We start from the raw sequence: 13,868 nt of genomic DNA on the forward strand, positions 1-13,868 counted from the left end.
CAGCTTAGCACCCAGAAGCCAGGGATGAAGGATTGCATGGGTGGGCAGGCTCCTAGCTGACCTCTCTGACCCATCTGACTTAGGTTCGGAAACAGCAGAAGGAGCACACTAATCTCATGGCAGAATATCGAAACAAGCAGCAGCAGCAACAGCAGCAACAGCAGCAGCAGCAGCAGCAACAGCAACACTCAGCTGTGCTGGCCCTCAGCCCTTCTCAGAGTCCCCGGCTACTCACCAAACTCCCTGGACAGCTGCTCCCTGGCCATGGGCTGCAGCCACCACAGGGTCCCCCGGGTGGGCAAACTGGAGGTCTTCGCCTGCCTCTTGGGGGTATAGCACTACCTGGACAGCCTGGTGGCCCTTTTCTTAACACAGCCCTGGCCCAGCAGCAGCAACAGCAGCATTCTGGAGGGGCTGGATCCTTAGCTGGCCCCTCAGGGGGTTTCTTCCCTGGCAACCTTGCTCTCCGAAGCCTTGGACCTGACTCGAGGCTTTTACAGGAAAGGCAGCTGCAGCTGCAGCAACAGCGCATGCAGCTGGCCCAGAAACTGCAGCAACAGCAACAGCAGCAACAACAGCAACAGCAGCAGCATCTTCTAGGACAGGTGGCCGTCCAACAGCAACAGCAGCAGGGCCCCAGTTTACAGGCAAACCAGGCTCTGGGTCCCAAACCCCAGGGGCTTCTGCCTCCCAACAGCCACCAGGGCCTTCTGGTCCAGCAGTTGTCCCCTCAGCCATCCCAGGGACCCCAGGGCATGCTGGGCCCTACCCAGGTGGCAGTGTTGCAGCAGCAGCAGCAGCACTCTGGAGCTTTGGGCCCCCAGGGCCCTCACAGACAGGTGCTTATGACCCAGTCCCGGGTGCTGAGTTCCCCCCAGCTGGCACAGCAGGGTCATGGCCTTATGGGACATCGACTGGTCACAGCCCAGCAACAACAGCAGCCACAACAGCACCAACAGCAGGGACCCATGGCAGGGCTTTCCCATCTTCAGCAGGGCCTGATGTCACACAGTGGGCAGCCCAAACTGAATGCTCAGACCTTGGGCTCATTACAGCAGCAACAGCTCCAGCAGCAACAACAGCAGCAACAGCTCCAGCAGCAGCAGCTTCAGCAGCAACAACAGCAGCAACCCCAACAGCTTCATCAACAGCAGCAGCTTCAGCAGCAGCAACAACTACAGCAGCAGCAGCAGCAACTACAGCAGCAGCTTTTGCAGCAGCAACAGCAGCACCAGCAGCAACAACAGCAGCAGCAGCAACAACAGCAGCAGATGTGCCTCTTGAACCAGAGTCGAACTTTGTTATCTCCTCAGCAACAACAGCAGCAGCAGCAGGTGACACTTGGCCCTGGCATGCCAGCCAAGCCTCTTCAACACTTTCCTGGATCCCTGGGCCCAGCCCTCCTTCTGACCGGCAAGGAACAAAACACTGTAGAGACGGCCCTTCCTTCAGAGGTCACTGAAGGGCCCTCATCACATCAGGGAGGGCCGTTAACAATAGGGCCTGCATCTGAGTCAGTGGCCACAGAACCAGGGGAGGTAAAGCCCTCCCTTTCTGGGGACTCACAACTTCTGCTTGTCCAGCCCCAGGCCCAGCCTCAGCCCAACTCTTTGCAGCTGCAGCCACCTTTGAGGCTCCCAGGACAACCACAGCAGCAAGTTAACTTGCTCCACTCAGCAGGTGTAGGAAGCCATGGGCAAATAGGCAGCGGATCATCTTCTGAGGCCTCATCTATGCCCCACCTGCTGGCCCAACCCCCTGGTTCCCTAGGGGAGCAGCCTGGGCCCATGACCCAGAATGTTCTGGGTCCCCAGCAGCCCCTTGGGCTAGAGCGACCCATGCAGAATAATGCAGGGCCACAGCCTCCAAAACCAGGACCTGTCCCCCAGTCTGGGCAGGGTCTACCTGGGGTTGGAGTTACGCCTACGGTGGGTCAGCTTCGAGCACAGCTCCAAGGAGTCCTGGCCAAAAATCCACAGCTGAGGCACTTGAGCCCTCAGCAGCAGCAGCAGCTACAGGCTCTCCTCTTGCAGCGGCAGCTGCAGCAGAGTCAGGCAGTACGCCAGACTCCACCTTACCAGGAGCCTGGGACCCAGCCCTCTCCCCTCCAGGGCCTCCTGGGCTGCCAACCTCAACCTGGGGGCTTCACTGGATCCCAGACAGGCCCTCTTCAGGAGCTGACAGGGCCTCGACCTCAGGGTCCACTCCGCCTCTCTGCCCCACAAGGAGCCTTATCCACAGGACCAGGTGTTGGCCCTGTCCATCCCACACCTCCACTACCCAGCCCCCAAGAGCCAAAGAGACCTTCTTCACAATTACCTTCCCCCAGTGCCCAGCTCACCCCCACCCATCCAGACACCCCAAAGCCCCAGGGGCCAACTTTGGAGCTGCCTCCTGGGAGGGTCTCACCTGCTGCTTCCCAGCTTGTGGATACCTTCTTTGGCAAGGGGCTGGGACCTTGGGACCCCCCAGACAACCTAGCAGAAGCCCAGAAGCCAGAGCAGTGCAGTCTGGTACCTGGGCATCTGGAGCAGGTGAATGGACAGGTGGTACCTGAGCCACCCCAACTCAGCATCAAGCAGGAACCTCGGGAAGAGCCATGTGCCCTGGGAGCCCAGGCGGTGAAGAGGGAGGCCAATGGGGAACCAGTAGGGGCATCAGGTACCAGCAACCACCTCCTGCTATCAGGCCCCCGCTCAGAGGCTGGGCATCTGCTCTTGCAGAAGCTTCTACGCGCAAAGAATGTGCAACTCAGCGCTGGGCGGGGGCCTGAGGGGCTGCGAGCTGAGATCAACGGGCACATTGACAGCAAGCTGGCCGGGCTGGAGCAGAAACTACAGGGTACCCCCAACAACAAAGAGGTGAGTACTCTGGCTAGAGTGGATCAGACTGTGTGGGTCATGGAGGGTGGGAGCAGAGCAAACAGGCCTGGGTCGGACAATAGGTGAGGTCTCTAAGGATGAGGGCAGCAGCCTTCACAGGGCTTGTCTGGCTTAGGATGCAGCAGCAAGGAAGCCTTTGACACCGAAGCCCAAGCGGGTACAGAAGGCAAGCGACAGGTTGGTGAGCTCCCGAAAGAAGCTGCGGAAGGAGGACGGGGTCAGGGCCAACGAGGCCTTGCTGAAACAGCTGAAACAGGTGACCCCCAGGAGCCAGTCCCCTGGTCCCATCCCAGGATAAGGGGGCACCCTGTCCCCCAGCTGTGCAATGACAGGTGCAAATGCTATGAGTTTCCAACTTTGTCATCTTGCCCCTTAGGAGCTGTCCCTGCTGCCCTTGACGGAGCCTACCATCACCGCCAACTTTAGCCTCTTTGCTCCCTTTGGCAGTGGTTGCCAAATCAGTGGGCAGAGCCAGCTGAGAGGGGCCTTTGGAAGTGGGGCACTGCCCAGTGGGCCTGACTACTACTCCCAGCTGCTTACTAAGGTCAGAAAAATGGCAATATCTTTTGGGAACAGTGAAGTTCTTAGGGAGGTGGGAACAGGGGTGGAAAACTGGAGGGAACTGCTGACTAGTGTGGGGCCGGGAGATTACATCAGTGTCCCTATGCCGTTTTGTACACAACACCCACACCCACCCCTCAGAATAACCTGAGTAACCCGCCGACACCACCCTCGTCGCTGCCCCCCACCCCACCCCCATCGGTGCAGCAGAAGATGGTGAATGGTGTCACTCCCTCCGAAGATCTGGGGGAGCACCCCAAGGATCCATCCTCTGCCAGGGACACTGAAGGAACACTGAGGGGTAGGTAAAAAGGTGACTTCCCCAGTGGTATTCAGGGGCCTGGCCAACCAGTTAGTGTAAGCCTGCCATTTGGTGTAAGAAACAAGTGGGTTGTGTGCTGCTATGCCCCTCCAGGCCAGGCTGGCTGGGTGGGAAGGGCCTTTCAGGACTGATTTGTTGAGGACAAGGATGGGCTTCTGGAATCTGGAGGCAAGGCAACAAGGGAGCTTAGTTGCAGGGAGAATCTGAACAAAGCTTTGTGTAGACCGAACAGTCCAGCTTTTGTGAGTGTAGGGCTACTGTCCGATATGGATTTGAACTCTGGTACCTATATATATTTAGCTGCATTACTTCAGCCAGGTGATTTGGTTGGCTTATGTGATTCTCAGATTCCTCTCTTAAATTGAGTATTTAATAGTCATCAGTGAGGTGTAATTATAAACCCAATCCTGTAAACCTGGCTATTGAGGCTAAGGCAGGAGGATGGCAAGTTTCAGTCCAGCCTGGACAATTTAGCAAGGCCCTGTCTTAAAATAAGAAAATAAAGCTGGGCATGGTGGTGCACACCTATAATCCCAGCACTCAGGAGGCTGAGGCAAGAGGATTGCCACAAGTTCAGGGTCAGTCTGGGTTACCTAGTAGTTCATGGGAAGCCTGAACTATGTAGCGAGACCTTGTCTCAAAAAACAAAAAGGATGGGAGATTACTCCCTAGACTCCTAGACTCAGTCCCCAGCACTGAAGAAGAAAAGGAAAAAAAAAAAGTATGAAAGAAAATTTAAAAATTGAGCTCGTGGAGTTGTTAAAATATTGCTGTAAAATAATATACCTAAATCCCAGTGTTTGGTACGTGGAAAGGGTCAATAAATACAGCTTGTCTGCCCCAAATTGGGAGATGGGTGGAATCATAATAGCCAAGCTGAGGTCTCATGCTAATTGGAATCTTATCTGCTCTGGCCACCTTCACCCTTACTTCTTCCTACCCATCCCTTAGATGCTTCAGAGGTGAAGAGTCTAGATCTGCTGGCTGCCTTGCCCACACCCCCTCACAATCAGACTGAGGATGTCAGGTGAGGATGGGGCTGAAATTGGTAGTAGAGCATGGGAGTATGGGGCAGATGGCTCCATTTTCTCTTGGCCAGGGGCAGATTTCAGTGAGAGGTGTCACACCTACTGGCCTCTAGATCTGGAGGGAGAATTCACTGAGCTGTACCAGTAATGTCTACCTTTGGCCCACAGGATGGAGAGTGATGAGGACAGTGATTCTCCTGACAGTATTGTACCAGCTTCATCCCCTGAGAGCATCCTGGGAGAGGAGGCCCCCCGTTTCCCTCAGCTGGGTTCAGGCCGGGGAGAGCAGGATGACCGGGCCCTCTCCCCTGTAATCCCTATCATTCCTCGGGCCAGCATCCCAGGTATGTACTGCTCTGGGCATGGGCCAGGCCCAGCTTGGCTGGGTTGTCAGAAGCCAAGGGCCAGGGGTGGGTGGTGGAGGGAGGCAGCTGAGACTATACAAGTTCTTTATCTTGCAGTCTTCCCAGATACCAAACCATATGGGGCTCTGGACTTGGAGGTTCCTGGAAAGTTGCCTGCCACAGCTTGGGAGAAGGGCAAAGGGAGTGAGGTGTCAGTCATGCTGACCGTCTCTGCTGCTGCAGCCAAGGTATTTCCTGGGGGTACCTCAAGGCCACAGGGTACCTGGTCAGAGGATAGTCATTTGATAAAAAATGTGATTTTCAAAAACTACTCCTGAGCACATGCTATCTGTGAAAGCTGGGGCTAAAGATTGTGGGATGAGAGTAATATTTTGAATTAGCAGGGTTTTATGGTCAGAGCAAGTTGGAAAACCCAGGTAAAAGAGTAGTACGCGTTTTGCTTTGTTTTGTTTTTTACTATGAGACCCCCCCCCTCAGTCCTTTTAGTTTACAAATATGGAATGAATCTCCTTGTGGCTACTCTAGGCATCATTTGCTAAAGTCAGTTTTTCTGTGCTTGTGGTGTGCCTATTAGTGTCTGCAGCAGTCTGGAAACAGCTGCTATAAAAGAGGTGTGTGAGAAGAGCTGGCATGGCACGGGTAGCACCCTCGTCCTCATACGGCTGCTGCTAAGTTCAGATGCTCAGCTGACATGTCTCTCCCATCCCTTCACCTGTCCTGGCAGAACCTGAATGGTGTGATGGTGGCAGTGGCAGAACTGTTAAGCATGAAGATCCCCAATTCCTATGAGGTGCTGTTCCCGGAGAGCCCTGCCCGTGCAGGCATTGAGCCTAAGAAAGGGGAAGCCGAGGGCCCTGGTGAGTGGGGCAGGAAGGTGCCTTGTGATCAGAGGGGATGGGGTTTTGGTGGGAGCTCTGAGCCCTTTCTTTTGCAGGTGAGAAAGAAAAGAATCTAAGCAACAAGAGCTCAGACTCTGGCCCTGAGTGGCTGAAGCAGTTTGACGCAGTGTTGCCTGGCTATACCCTCAAGAGCCAGCTTGACATCTTGAGCCTCTTGAAACAGGTTGGCTTGGGGAAAGGCAAAGGGCGAGTGTTAGGGAAAGGTGCTGCCTAGGGTAAAAAGGCAGAAGTGTTTTGAGGGAGCATAATCTGGCTGGCAAGGGAGTGGGGAGTTCACTGAGGAGATGGCACTAACGATCCTGGACACTCTCTCCTAGGAGAGCCCTGCCCCAGAGCTGCCCACCCAGCACAGCTACACCTACAACGTCTCCAATTTGGATGTGCGGCAGCTCTCGGCCCCGCCTCCAGAGGAACCCTCTCCACCCCCATCCCCCTTGGCACCCTCTCCTGCCAGCCCTCCTGCTGATCCCCTAGTTGAACTTCCCATTGAACCCTTAGCTGAGCCCCCAGTGCCCTCACCCCTGCCACTGGCCTCATCCCCTGAGTCAGCTCGTCCCAAGCCCCGAGCCCGGGCCCCCGAAGAAGGTGAAGATTCCCGGCCCCCTCACCTCAAGAAGTGGAAGGGGGTGCGTTGGAAGCGGCTGCGGCTGCTACTGACCATCCAGAAGGGCAGTGGGCACCAGGAGGATGAGCGGGAAGTGGCGGAGTTCATGGAGCAGCTTGGCACAGCTTTGCGACCTGACAAGGTGCCTCGAGATATGCGGCGCTGCTGCTTCTGTCATGAGGAGGGGGATGGGGCCACCGATGGGCCTGCCCGCCTGTTGAACCTGGACCTGGACCTGTGGGTGCACCTCAATTGTGCCCTGTGGTCCACGGAGGTGTATGAGACCCAGGGCGGGGCACTGATGAATGTGGAGGTTGCCTTGCACCGAGGACTGCTAACCAAGTGCTCCCTGTGCCAGCGAACCGGTGCCACCAGCAGCTGCAATCGTATGCGTTGCCCCAATGTCTACCATTTTGCCTGTGCCATCCGCGCCAAGTGTATGTTCTTCAAGGACAAGACCATGCTGTGTCCGATGCATAAGATCAAGGGGCCCTGTGAGCAGGAGCTGAGTTCATTTGCTGTCTTCCGGCGGGTCTATATTGAGAGGGATGAAGTAAAGCAGATCGCCAGCATCATCCAGCGGGGAGAACGGCTGCACATGTTCCGTGTGGGGGGCCTTGTGTTCCACGCCATTGGACAGCTGCTCCCTCACCAGATGGCTGACTTCCACAGTGCCACTGCCCTCTATCCTGTGGGCTATGAGGCCACACGCATCTACTGGAGCCTCCGTACCAACAACCGCCGCTGCTGCTACCGCTGCTCCATTGGTGAGAACAATGGGCGGCCAGAGTTTGTCATCAAAGTCATGGAGCAGGGCCTGGAGGACTTGGTTTTCACTGATGCCTCTCCACAGGGTGAGTGAGCATTGGATCCTCGAGATGGTAACCTGGCCAAATTTCTCCCTGGGGTCACTTAACAATGTCAGTGCCCTCCCTGTGAATAATCCTGCCCCACCTTCTGGCAGTCTCTTGAAAAATCCTAGAGAAGCTGAACACGGTGGTAAATACCTATAATCCCAGCACCCAGAGAGGTTGAGGCAGGAAGATTGCAAGTTTGAGTCCAACCTAGACAGCTTAGTGACTTAGGGAGATCCTTTTACAGAAAAAAATAAAAAGGCAGGGTATGTAGCTTGATGTGAAGGCCTTGGATTCAATCTTCCATACTATGGGGTGGGGGCACTCAATGTGTTTCATGCTTGCAGTTAACCTTAAATTCCTTTGTAATTGAAAATATTTTGCTTGTGCCAGGCATGGTGGTACATGCTTGGAATCCCAGGACTTCAGTGGCTGAGGCAAGAGGATTGTGAATTTGAGGCCAGCCTGGGCTACGTAGCAAGTTCAAAGGCAGCCTGGACCACATAGTGAGACTCTGTCTCAAAACAGTTTTTTTCTTTTCTTGCTTGTCTGATTTTACATATTCTAGCTGATTTTCCTATCTTCAATGGAACTGAAGGATTCACTTTGGAGACCCCATCATCCAGTGCACCCAACCTGATCCTAACTTCCTTGTATTTGTTTTTCTCTATATGAAATTCTTTTGATCTTAGTTTTTGTTAATGCTAATTAGTTAGTGTTAATGTTAAAACTAACAAGAAGAGATCAGGGATGTAGCTCAGTGGCACTGTGCCTGCCTGGCAAATGCAAGATCCTGAGTTCCATCCCAGTACAAAAAAAACAAAAACAAAAACAAAAAAACATAGCATTTATTGAACATTTACTATGTAACATAAAATTAAGTGATTTATATAGATTATTTTGTTCATATAACCCTATGAGTACTATGATTATGCCCAATTTATATAGAAATTGAGTTTTCAGTGACGCCACGCCTGCTTTGCAAGTGCAAGGTCCTGAGTTCAATCCCCAGTACGGGTGTGGGGGGGGGGATTGAGTCTTCAAGAGATTGAAATATTTGGCTCAAGGTTCCATGCCCAGTGCTAGAACCCAAATCCAAGCCTTCCCAACTGTAAACGTATACATGTTCTTTCAGGAAGCACTGTGATCTCTGCCTGGTCTGTCAGACCTGGGCTTATTTGTCACAGGCTGTGATTACTTTCTAGAATTGAAACCTGGCTTCTTAAAAGAATGGGACTAGGAGGCCAGGAAAGCGTTTTGAAGATCCACACATCTTCATGATAAAGTGGTGTGAAGACTATAGAAAACACCTGCGGCTCAGGAATGGGGCTAAGGTGTATAGATCAGTGAGCAGAGGTTTCCTCTGAGGGCTACTCTCTGCCTTCTAGCTGTGTGGAATCGCATCATTGAGCCTGTGGCTGCCATGAGAAAAGAGGCTGATATGCTGCGACTCTTCCCTGAGTACCTGAAGGGCGAGGAGCTCTTCGGGCTGACGGTGCATGCTGTGCTTCGCATCGCTGAATCAGTAAGCAAGGGGCCGGGAGCTGAAGGGCTAGGTGGGCACTGGGACCCTTGGCTTGGCCCCCACAGGAGCTCAAGCTAAGTAGAGAACTGCCTGTGCCTGCAGCTGCCTGGGGTGGAGAGCTGTCAGAACTATTTATTCCGCTATGGGCGCCACCCCCTGATGGAACTGCCACTCATGATCAACCCCACTGGCTGTGCCCGATCGGAGCCCAAAATTCTCACACACTACAAACGGTGAGCTTGTGGAGCTGGGGCCATGGGTTGTGGGTGTGGGTGTTTAGAGATTCTCTGGCCACATTATGAGGGTTTGGGATACAGATAAGAGTTCCTTCCAAGAAACCAGGGATTCAATAGAACCTCCTGATTAGAGGGTGTGCAGGTATCTCTGAGGTATCCCTTTCCTCCCCTCTAGTCTATTCAGGTATATGGAATTGACCAGGGGTGTAGGACAGAGTTGTCTTGGGCACCCTGGGAATGGCTGCTGGGGAAGGTCTGAGTAGACAGGCCATGGGTGAAATTTTATGAACTATAGAAGGGACCTGGTCACTTCTGTTTTGCTTCCAGGGGGGCCTGTGATTCTCCCAAACATCAGATACCCCATGAATGCTAGGGTCACCTTCCCTTCCCGAGGCTGAGTTGGTGTCAAAAATAAATTAGAAATATAATAGGAAAATAATAAAACCTTACATTTGTATAGCACTTTATACTTTTTTTTTCAAAGCGTTTTCACATCCATTATCTCATTTGATCCTCACAACAACCTTATGAGGTAGGTAGGGCAGGTGGTATGACCCCCGTTTCACAGCTGAGAAAATTGAGGCCCAGAAAGACCACGTGACTAGACAAAGGTCACATAGCTGGGACTGGACCCTTACCTCTTGACTCTTGGGTCACTGTTCTTTCTGTGTACCACAGTAGCCTGACCTTGGGTAGAGGGAGGCAGAATCCATGGTAGCAGGGATTTCTTGAAGGCCTGTGGTAGCTCCTAGGCTGCTGCCATAGAGCGTCAGAGACCCTACCCCTAGTCAGCCCTAGTCCTTGATGCTCTACAACAGTGGTTTTCAAACTGTGAGTCCATGTGTTCCAAAAAGACCTGAACACATAATCTGAGGGGGAGAACTTGGCGCTCCCCATACTTAATTCCACCTTCCCCAGATTGGATTCTACCAGAATTCCTTTTTCACATAGCTTATGGATTGGAGTTCCAGTTCCAGTCAACATTTTGTCAAAGAAAAAAAAAAAAAATTAAAGAACCTGAACGTTTGAAAACCACTGCTCTGGGATGGGCAAGAATTTGACTGGTGCCCTAGGGTGGTAAAAGGCATCCCGCCAGGCAGCAGTCATTCCCCTGCACTGAGCCATCTGCGCACAGCCCTATCTTTTGTCAGAGAGTGGGACAGTCTGAAGAAAGGCAAGGATATCACCTTCAGGCTGTGAATTCACAGCCAAGTTTAATTCAAATCCAGCCCACTGTGGCAGACACAGCTCCTGTTTTCCGGGCATCCAGTGTGTACAGGAGGGTAGGATTCAGACATTTGAGCAAACCATCAGCTTAAATTGTAGGCCTGGGCTGCTTGGGGGAAGACCTCCCAGAGGAGCATGGCCTTTTCTATGGTTTGGCAGGAGGCTGGGAGAAAGTGAGGAGATGGGAGAGCAGGCTCAGTGTCGGGGAATTGGTGCCTCCCTTCCCTCAATATCTGCCCTCCCATCCTGGGCTGTCTGCCACCCAGAGTTGAGACCCAGGTGCCTCTACTCTACTCCTGAAGCAGCACTTCCTGTGCTTGCTGCCAGCACATGTCCCTAACTGGCATGTCGCACATCTGAGGGAGGAGGTGGGAGGTGCTTTTTCTGAGGGTGAGCTGCCTTGTCATGGACTGTATCACCTCCCAGGCCCCATACCCTGAACAGCACCAGCATGTCTAAGGCATATCAGAGCACCTTCACAGGCGAAACCAACACCCCGTACAGCAAGCAGTTTGTGCACTCCAAGTCATCTCAGTACCGGCGCTTGCGTACCGAATGGAAGAACAACGTGTATCTGGCTCGCTCCCGTATCCAGGGCCTGGGGCTCTATGCAGCCAAGGACCTTGAAAAGCACACAATGGTCATCGAGTACATTGGCACCATCATCCGTAATGAGGTGGCCAACAGGCGGGAGAAAATCTATGAGGAGCAGGTATGGGCTGGCCACGGTCCATTGTGGTGCATGGTCCACACTCAGCCAAGGAACAAGGGCCAATTTTGGGTCTAGGGGGGCAGACAGAAACCTGGGGGAAGGAGGTGTGCCATACAAACCCAAAGCTCAAGTCTGGTATCTGATACTCTTGTCCCTTTTTGTGCAACTTCTGCCTTTCTAGAACCGAGGCATTTACATGTTCCGAATAAACAATGAACATGTGATTGATGCTACATTGACCGGAGGCCCTGCCAGGTGAGAGAGACAGGAGTGATTTAAGGTCCCTGTGGGTGGCCCTCTGGGCATAGGCCAACAGAAAAGTAAAACTGTCTCCACCCAGTTGCTTGTCATCACCGCTTATCTCACTGCCCAGGTACATTAACCATTCCTGTGCCCCTAACTGTGTGGCGGAAGTCGTGACATTTGACAAGGAGGACAAAATCATCATCATCTCCAGCCGGCGAATCCCCAAAGGAGAGGAGGTAAGAGGAAACATCCTGTGAGAGTGACAAAGCCGCTCCTCACCGGCTTCTCTGCCCTTCCCCAGGAACTGAGTTCTGGTGCCTCTACTCATAGATCAGATCTCAGCCTATGCCCTTCTTCTCTGGGGGCAAGCTTTGATTGTGCCTTCTTTTCTTTCCAGCTGACCTATGACTATCAGTTTGATTTTGAGGATGATCAGCACAAGATCCCCTGTCACTGTGGAGCCTGGAATTGTCGGAAATGGATGAACTAAGAAGCTTTGAGGCTACCAGGCAGGGGAGTCCCCCCAACCCCGACCTCTTCCCTGAAAGGGGATAAGGGGGAAGAGAGGTAGCAGCCAGAGCCAGGACCCAGGGCTGGGGCTGCCGGCTGACCGGAGCCCCTGGAGCAGGAGGCTGGGGCAGAGGGCCCTAGGCCAAGCCCACCCTGGGCACCAGGGACAACCCTCTTCCCCGCCACCGGCCCTCAGGCTGGCATCTTTGCCCCCAGCTCCAGGAGGGGCTAGATAGAAGCAGCCATTGGGCATCTCAGGTTTGAGGGGGATATGGGCCAGGAACTACCCAGAAGCATCTGGGAGGCAGCAGGGAGGGGGAGGAGGATGTGTGGCCGGGCCTCACAGCCGTGCTGCTTCCACCGACCTCTCTGGCCCAATTCAAGGCTGCAAAGAGACTTGACTAAGCTTGACAATCCCAAAGGCCGGGTCCCACACCTGGCCCTGCCTGCCGGGTCCTGCCCCCATCCTCACCCCCATCCCCTTCCCTCTCAATCTGTCTCTGTCTCCCCCTTCTCCTCTGTGTTTCTGTCTCTCTATGGGTTGTGTTTCCTTGTTTTCCACTCTGACAAATGCAACATGAACGGGAAAGAGGCATCAAGCTGCCCAGGAGGGCAAGCTGGGCAAGCCGGGCAAGGAGACCCCGCACCCACACCTACCTCATTTAAGTGTTGGATTTTTTGCTGTTTTGAAATGTGAGACCCTCTCCAAGCCCCCTACTGCCCCAACCCTCTCCTCCACCTCACTGCCCTCTTCTGAGTGGGTAGAAGGGGGGGTAGGAGGAGGAAGAAAAAACAACAACAAAAAATCCATCTTTGTTTTTAATTATGGGCATGGGATGGTGGTTGAAGCAAATGGTGATGAAGATTGGGGATGACTGGCCCCTGGTTTCTCTAGAACTTCCTTCTCCATCTGGACATGGGGGCAGGAGGCGTGTGCTATACCTAGGACCAGGATATCTCCCTCCTGTTTTCCCAACCTCATCATGAGCCCATTTGCCCTCAAGCCCCTGGATGGGGTGGGTGGGGTTGGGTGAGGGCTGTCCCTGAGTGGCATGCCCATACCCAGTGAGGCAGGGTGTGGCCCAGAGCTCCCACTTTCCCTCAGTCACCAAACTGCTGCTGGTCTGGTGGGAAGGGGTGGTGATGTGGGGATGGGGAGCTTAGTGTCAGCGCGGGGAGGGTGGGGGGTATTTATCTATTTATACATGGGATTGTACATAGTCTTGTGGGGCATGGGGGAGCCGGCTGGAGGTGAGAACCCTCCCCTCTCCCCCCACCCCCGGGGAGAGCAAATGTAAAACTACTAATTTTTGTGCTTTATATATTCTATATAAATATATCTATTTTCTTTTTACAAAACCAGTTTATAAATGGTAGGGGGGTGTGGGGCGGACACATGGAGCTCCCCTTGTGGGGGAGCCCCCTCCATTACCCAACCTACCGCCCTTTTCCCCACCCCACCCCCACTCCCCGCCCCTGGCTGTGACTGCTGTAAGGTGGGGGTATAGAGAGAGGCTGGGCAATTCCCACCCCGTTGTATAGTTGGACTATGTTATAACGCACAAAAGTGAGCTGGCCCCAGGGGGAGCCAGAGGGTGATGGGTTCCCTGTCTTCTTTTCCTTCCCCCTTCTGCCCAAGCTTGTGCTGCAGTTGAACCTCTTCCTGGGGGTAGGGGTAGGTAGGGGGTGGGTGAGGCCCCAGACCCTTCTCTGGTAGGGAGCCATGGGGTTGAAGATGAAGCTTATATGCAGTTCTCTCCTAGGGGCTGTGGGCAAAGGGCATTTTGTAATTAATATTTTCAAGAATCAGAGGTCTGGAGTGTAGGGTGGGCTTGGTGTTGGCGTATGGGCGGGCCTGCTGAAGGGGGAGCACGGTGGCTGTTGTGATTTTAGGTTT

General features: G+C 53.6%; 1 protein-coding gene across 2 annotated transcripts in view; it reads left to right on the top strand.

The window, feature by feature from the left end:
- The window catches only part of Kmt2d (lysine methyltransferase 2D), a 38,186-nt gene extending 24,452 nt beyond the window's left edge, over positions 1-13,734 (top strand). For both annotated transcript variants that reach the window (XM_010623599.2, XM_010623602.2), the window contains exons 40-55: positions 84-2,861; positions 2,998-3,138; positions 3,259-3,426; positions 3,585-3,744; positions 4,717-4,792; positions 4,962-5,137; positions 5,255-5,385; positions 5,883-6,015; positions 6,093-6,220; positions 6,375-7,515; positions 8,904-9,040; positions 9,143-9,273; positions 10,930-11,215; positions 11,397-11,470; positions 11,589-11,697; positions 11,859-13,734. In XM_010623599.2, the coding sequence (XP_010621901.1) occupies positions 84-2,861; positions 2,998-3,138; positions 3,259-3,426; positions 3,585-3,744; positions 4,717-4,792; positions 4,962-5,137; positions 5,255-5,385; positions 5,883-6,015; positions 6,093-6,220; positions 6,375-7,515; positions 8,904-9,040; positions 9,143-9,273; positions 10,930-11,215; positions 11,397-11,470; positions 11,589-11,697; positions 11,859-11,951 (5,862 nt within the window). In that variant the 3' untranslated portion in view covers positions 11,952-13,734. The remainder of the gene's footprint in view (positions 1-83; positions 2,862-2,997; positions 3,139-3,258; positions 3,427-3,584; positions 3,745-4,716; positions 4,793-4,961; positions 5,138-5,254; positions 5,386-5,882; positions 6,016-6,092; positions 6,221-6,374; positions 7,516-8,903; positions 9,041-9,142; positions 9,274-10,929; positions 11,216-11,396; positions 11,471-11,588; positions 11,698-11,858) is intronic.
- Positions 13,735-13,868: the final 134 nt, after the last annotated feature.

This window comes from Fukomys damarensis, unplaced genomic scaffold (genome assembly GCF_012274545.1).
Source record: "Fukomys damarensis isolate Sample0158 unplaced genomic scaffold, DMR_v1.0_HiC HiC_scaffold_15, whole genome shotgun sequence".
In the NCBI taxonomy this organism is placed as follows: Eukaryota; Metazoa; Chordata; class Mammalia; order Rodentia; family Bathyergidae; genus Fukomys; species Fukomys damarensis.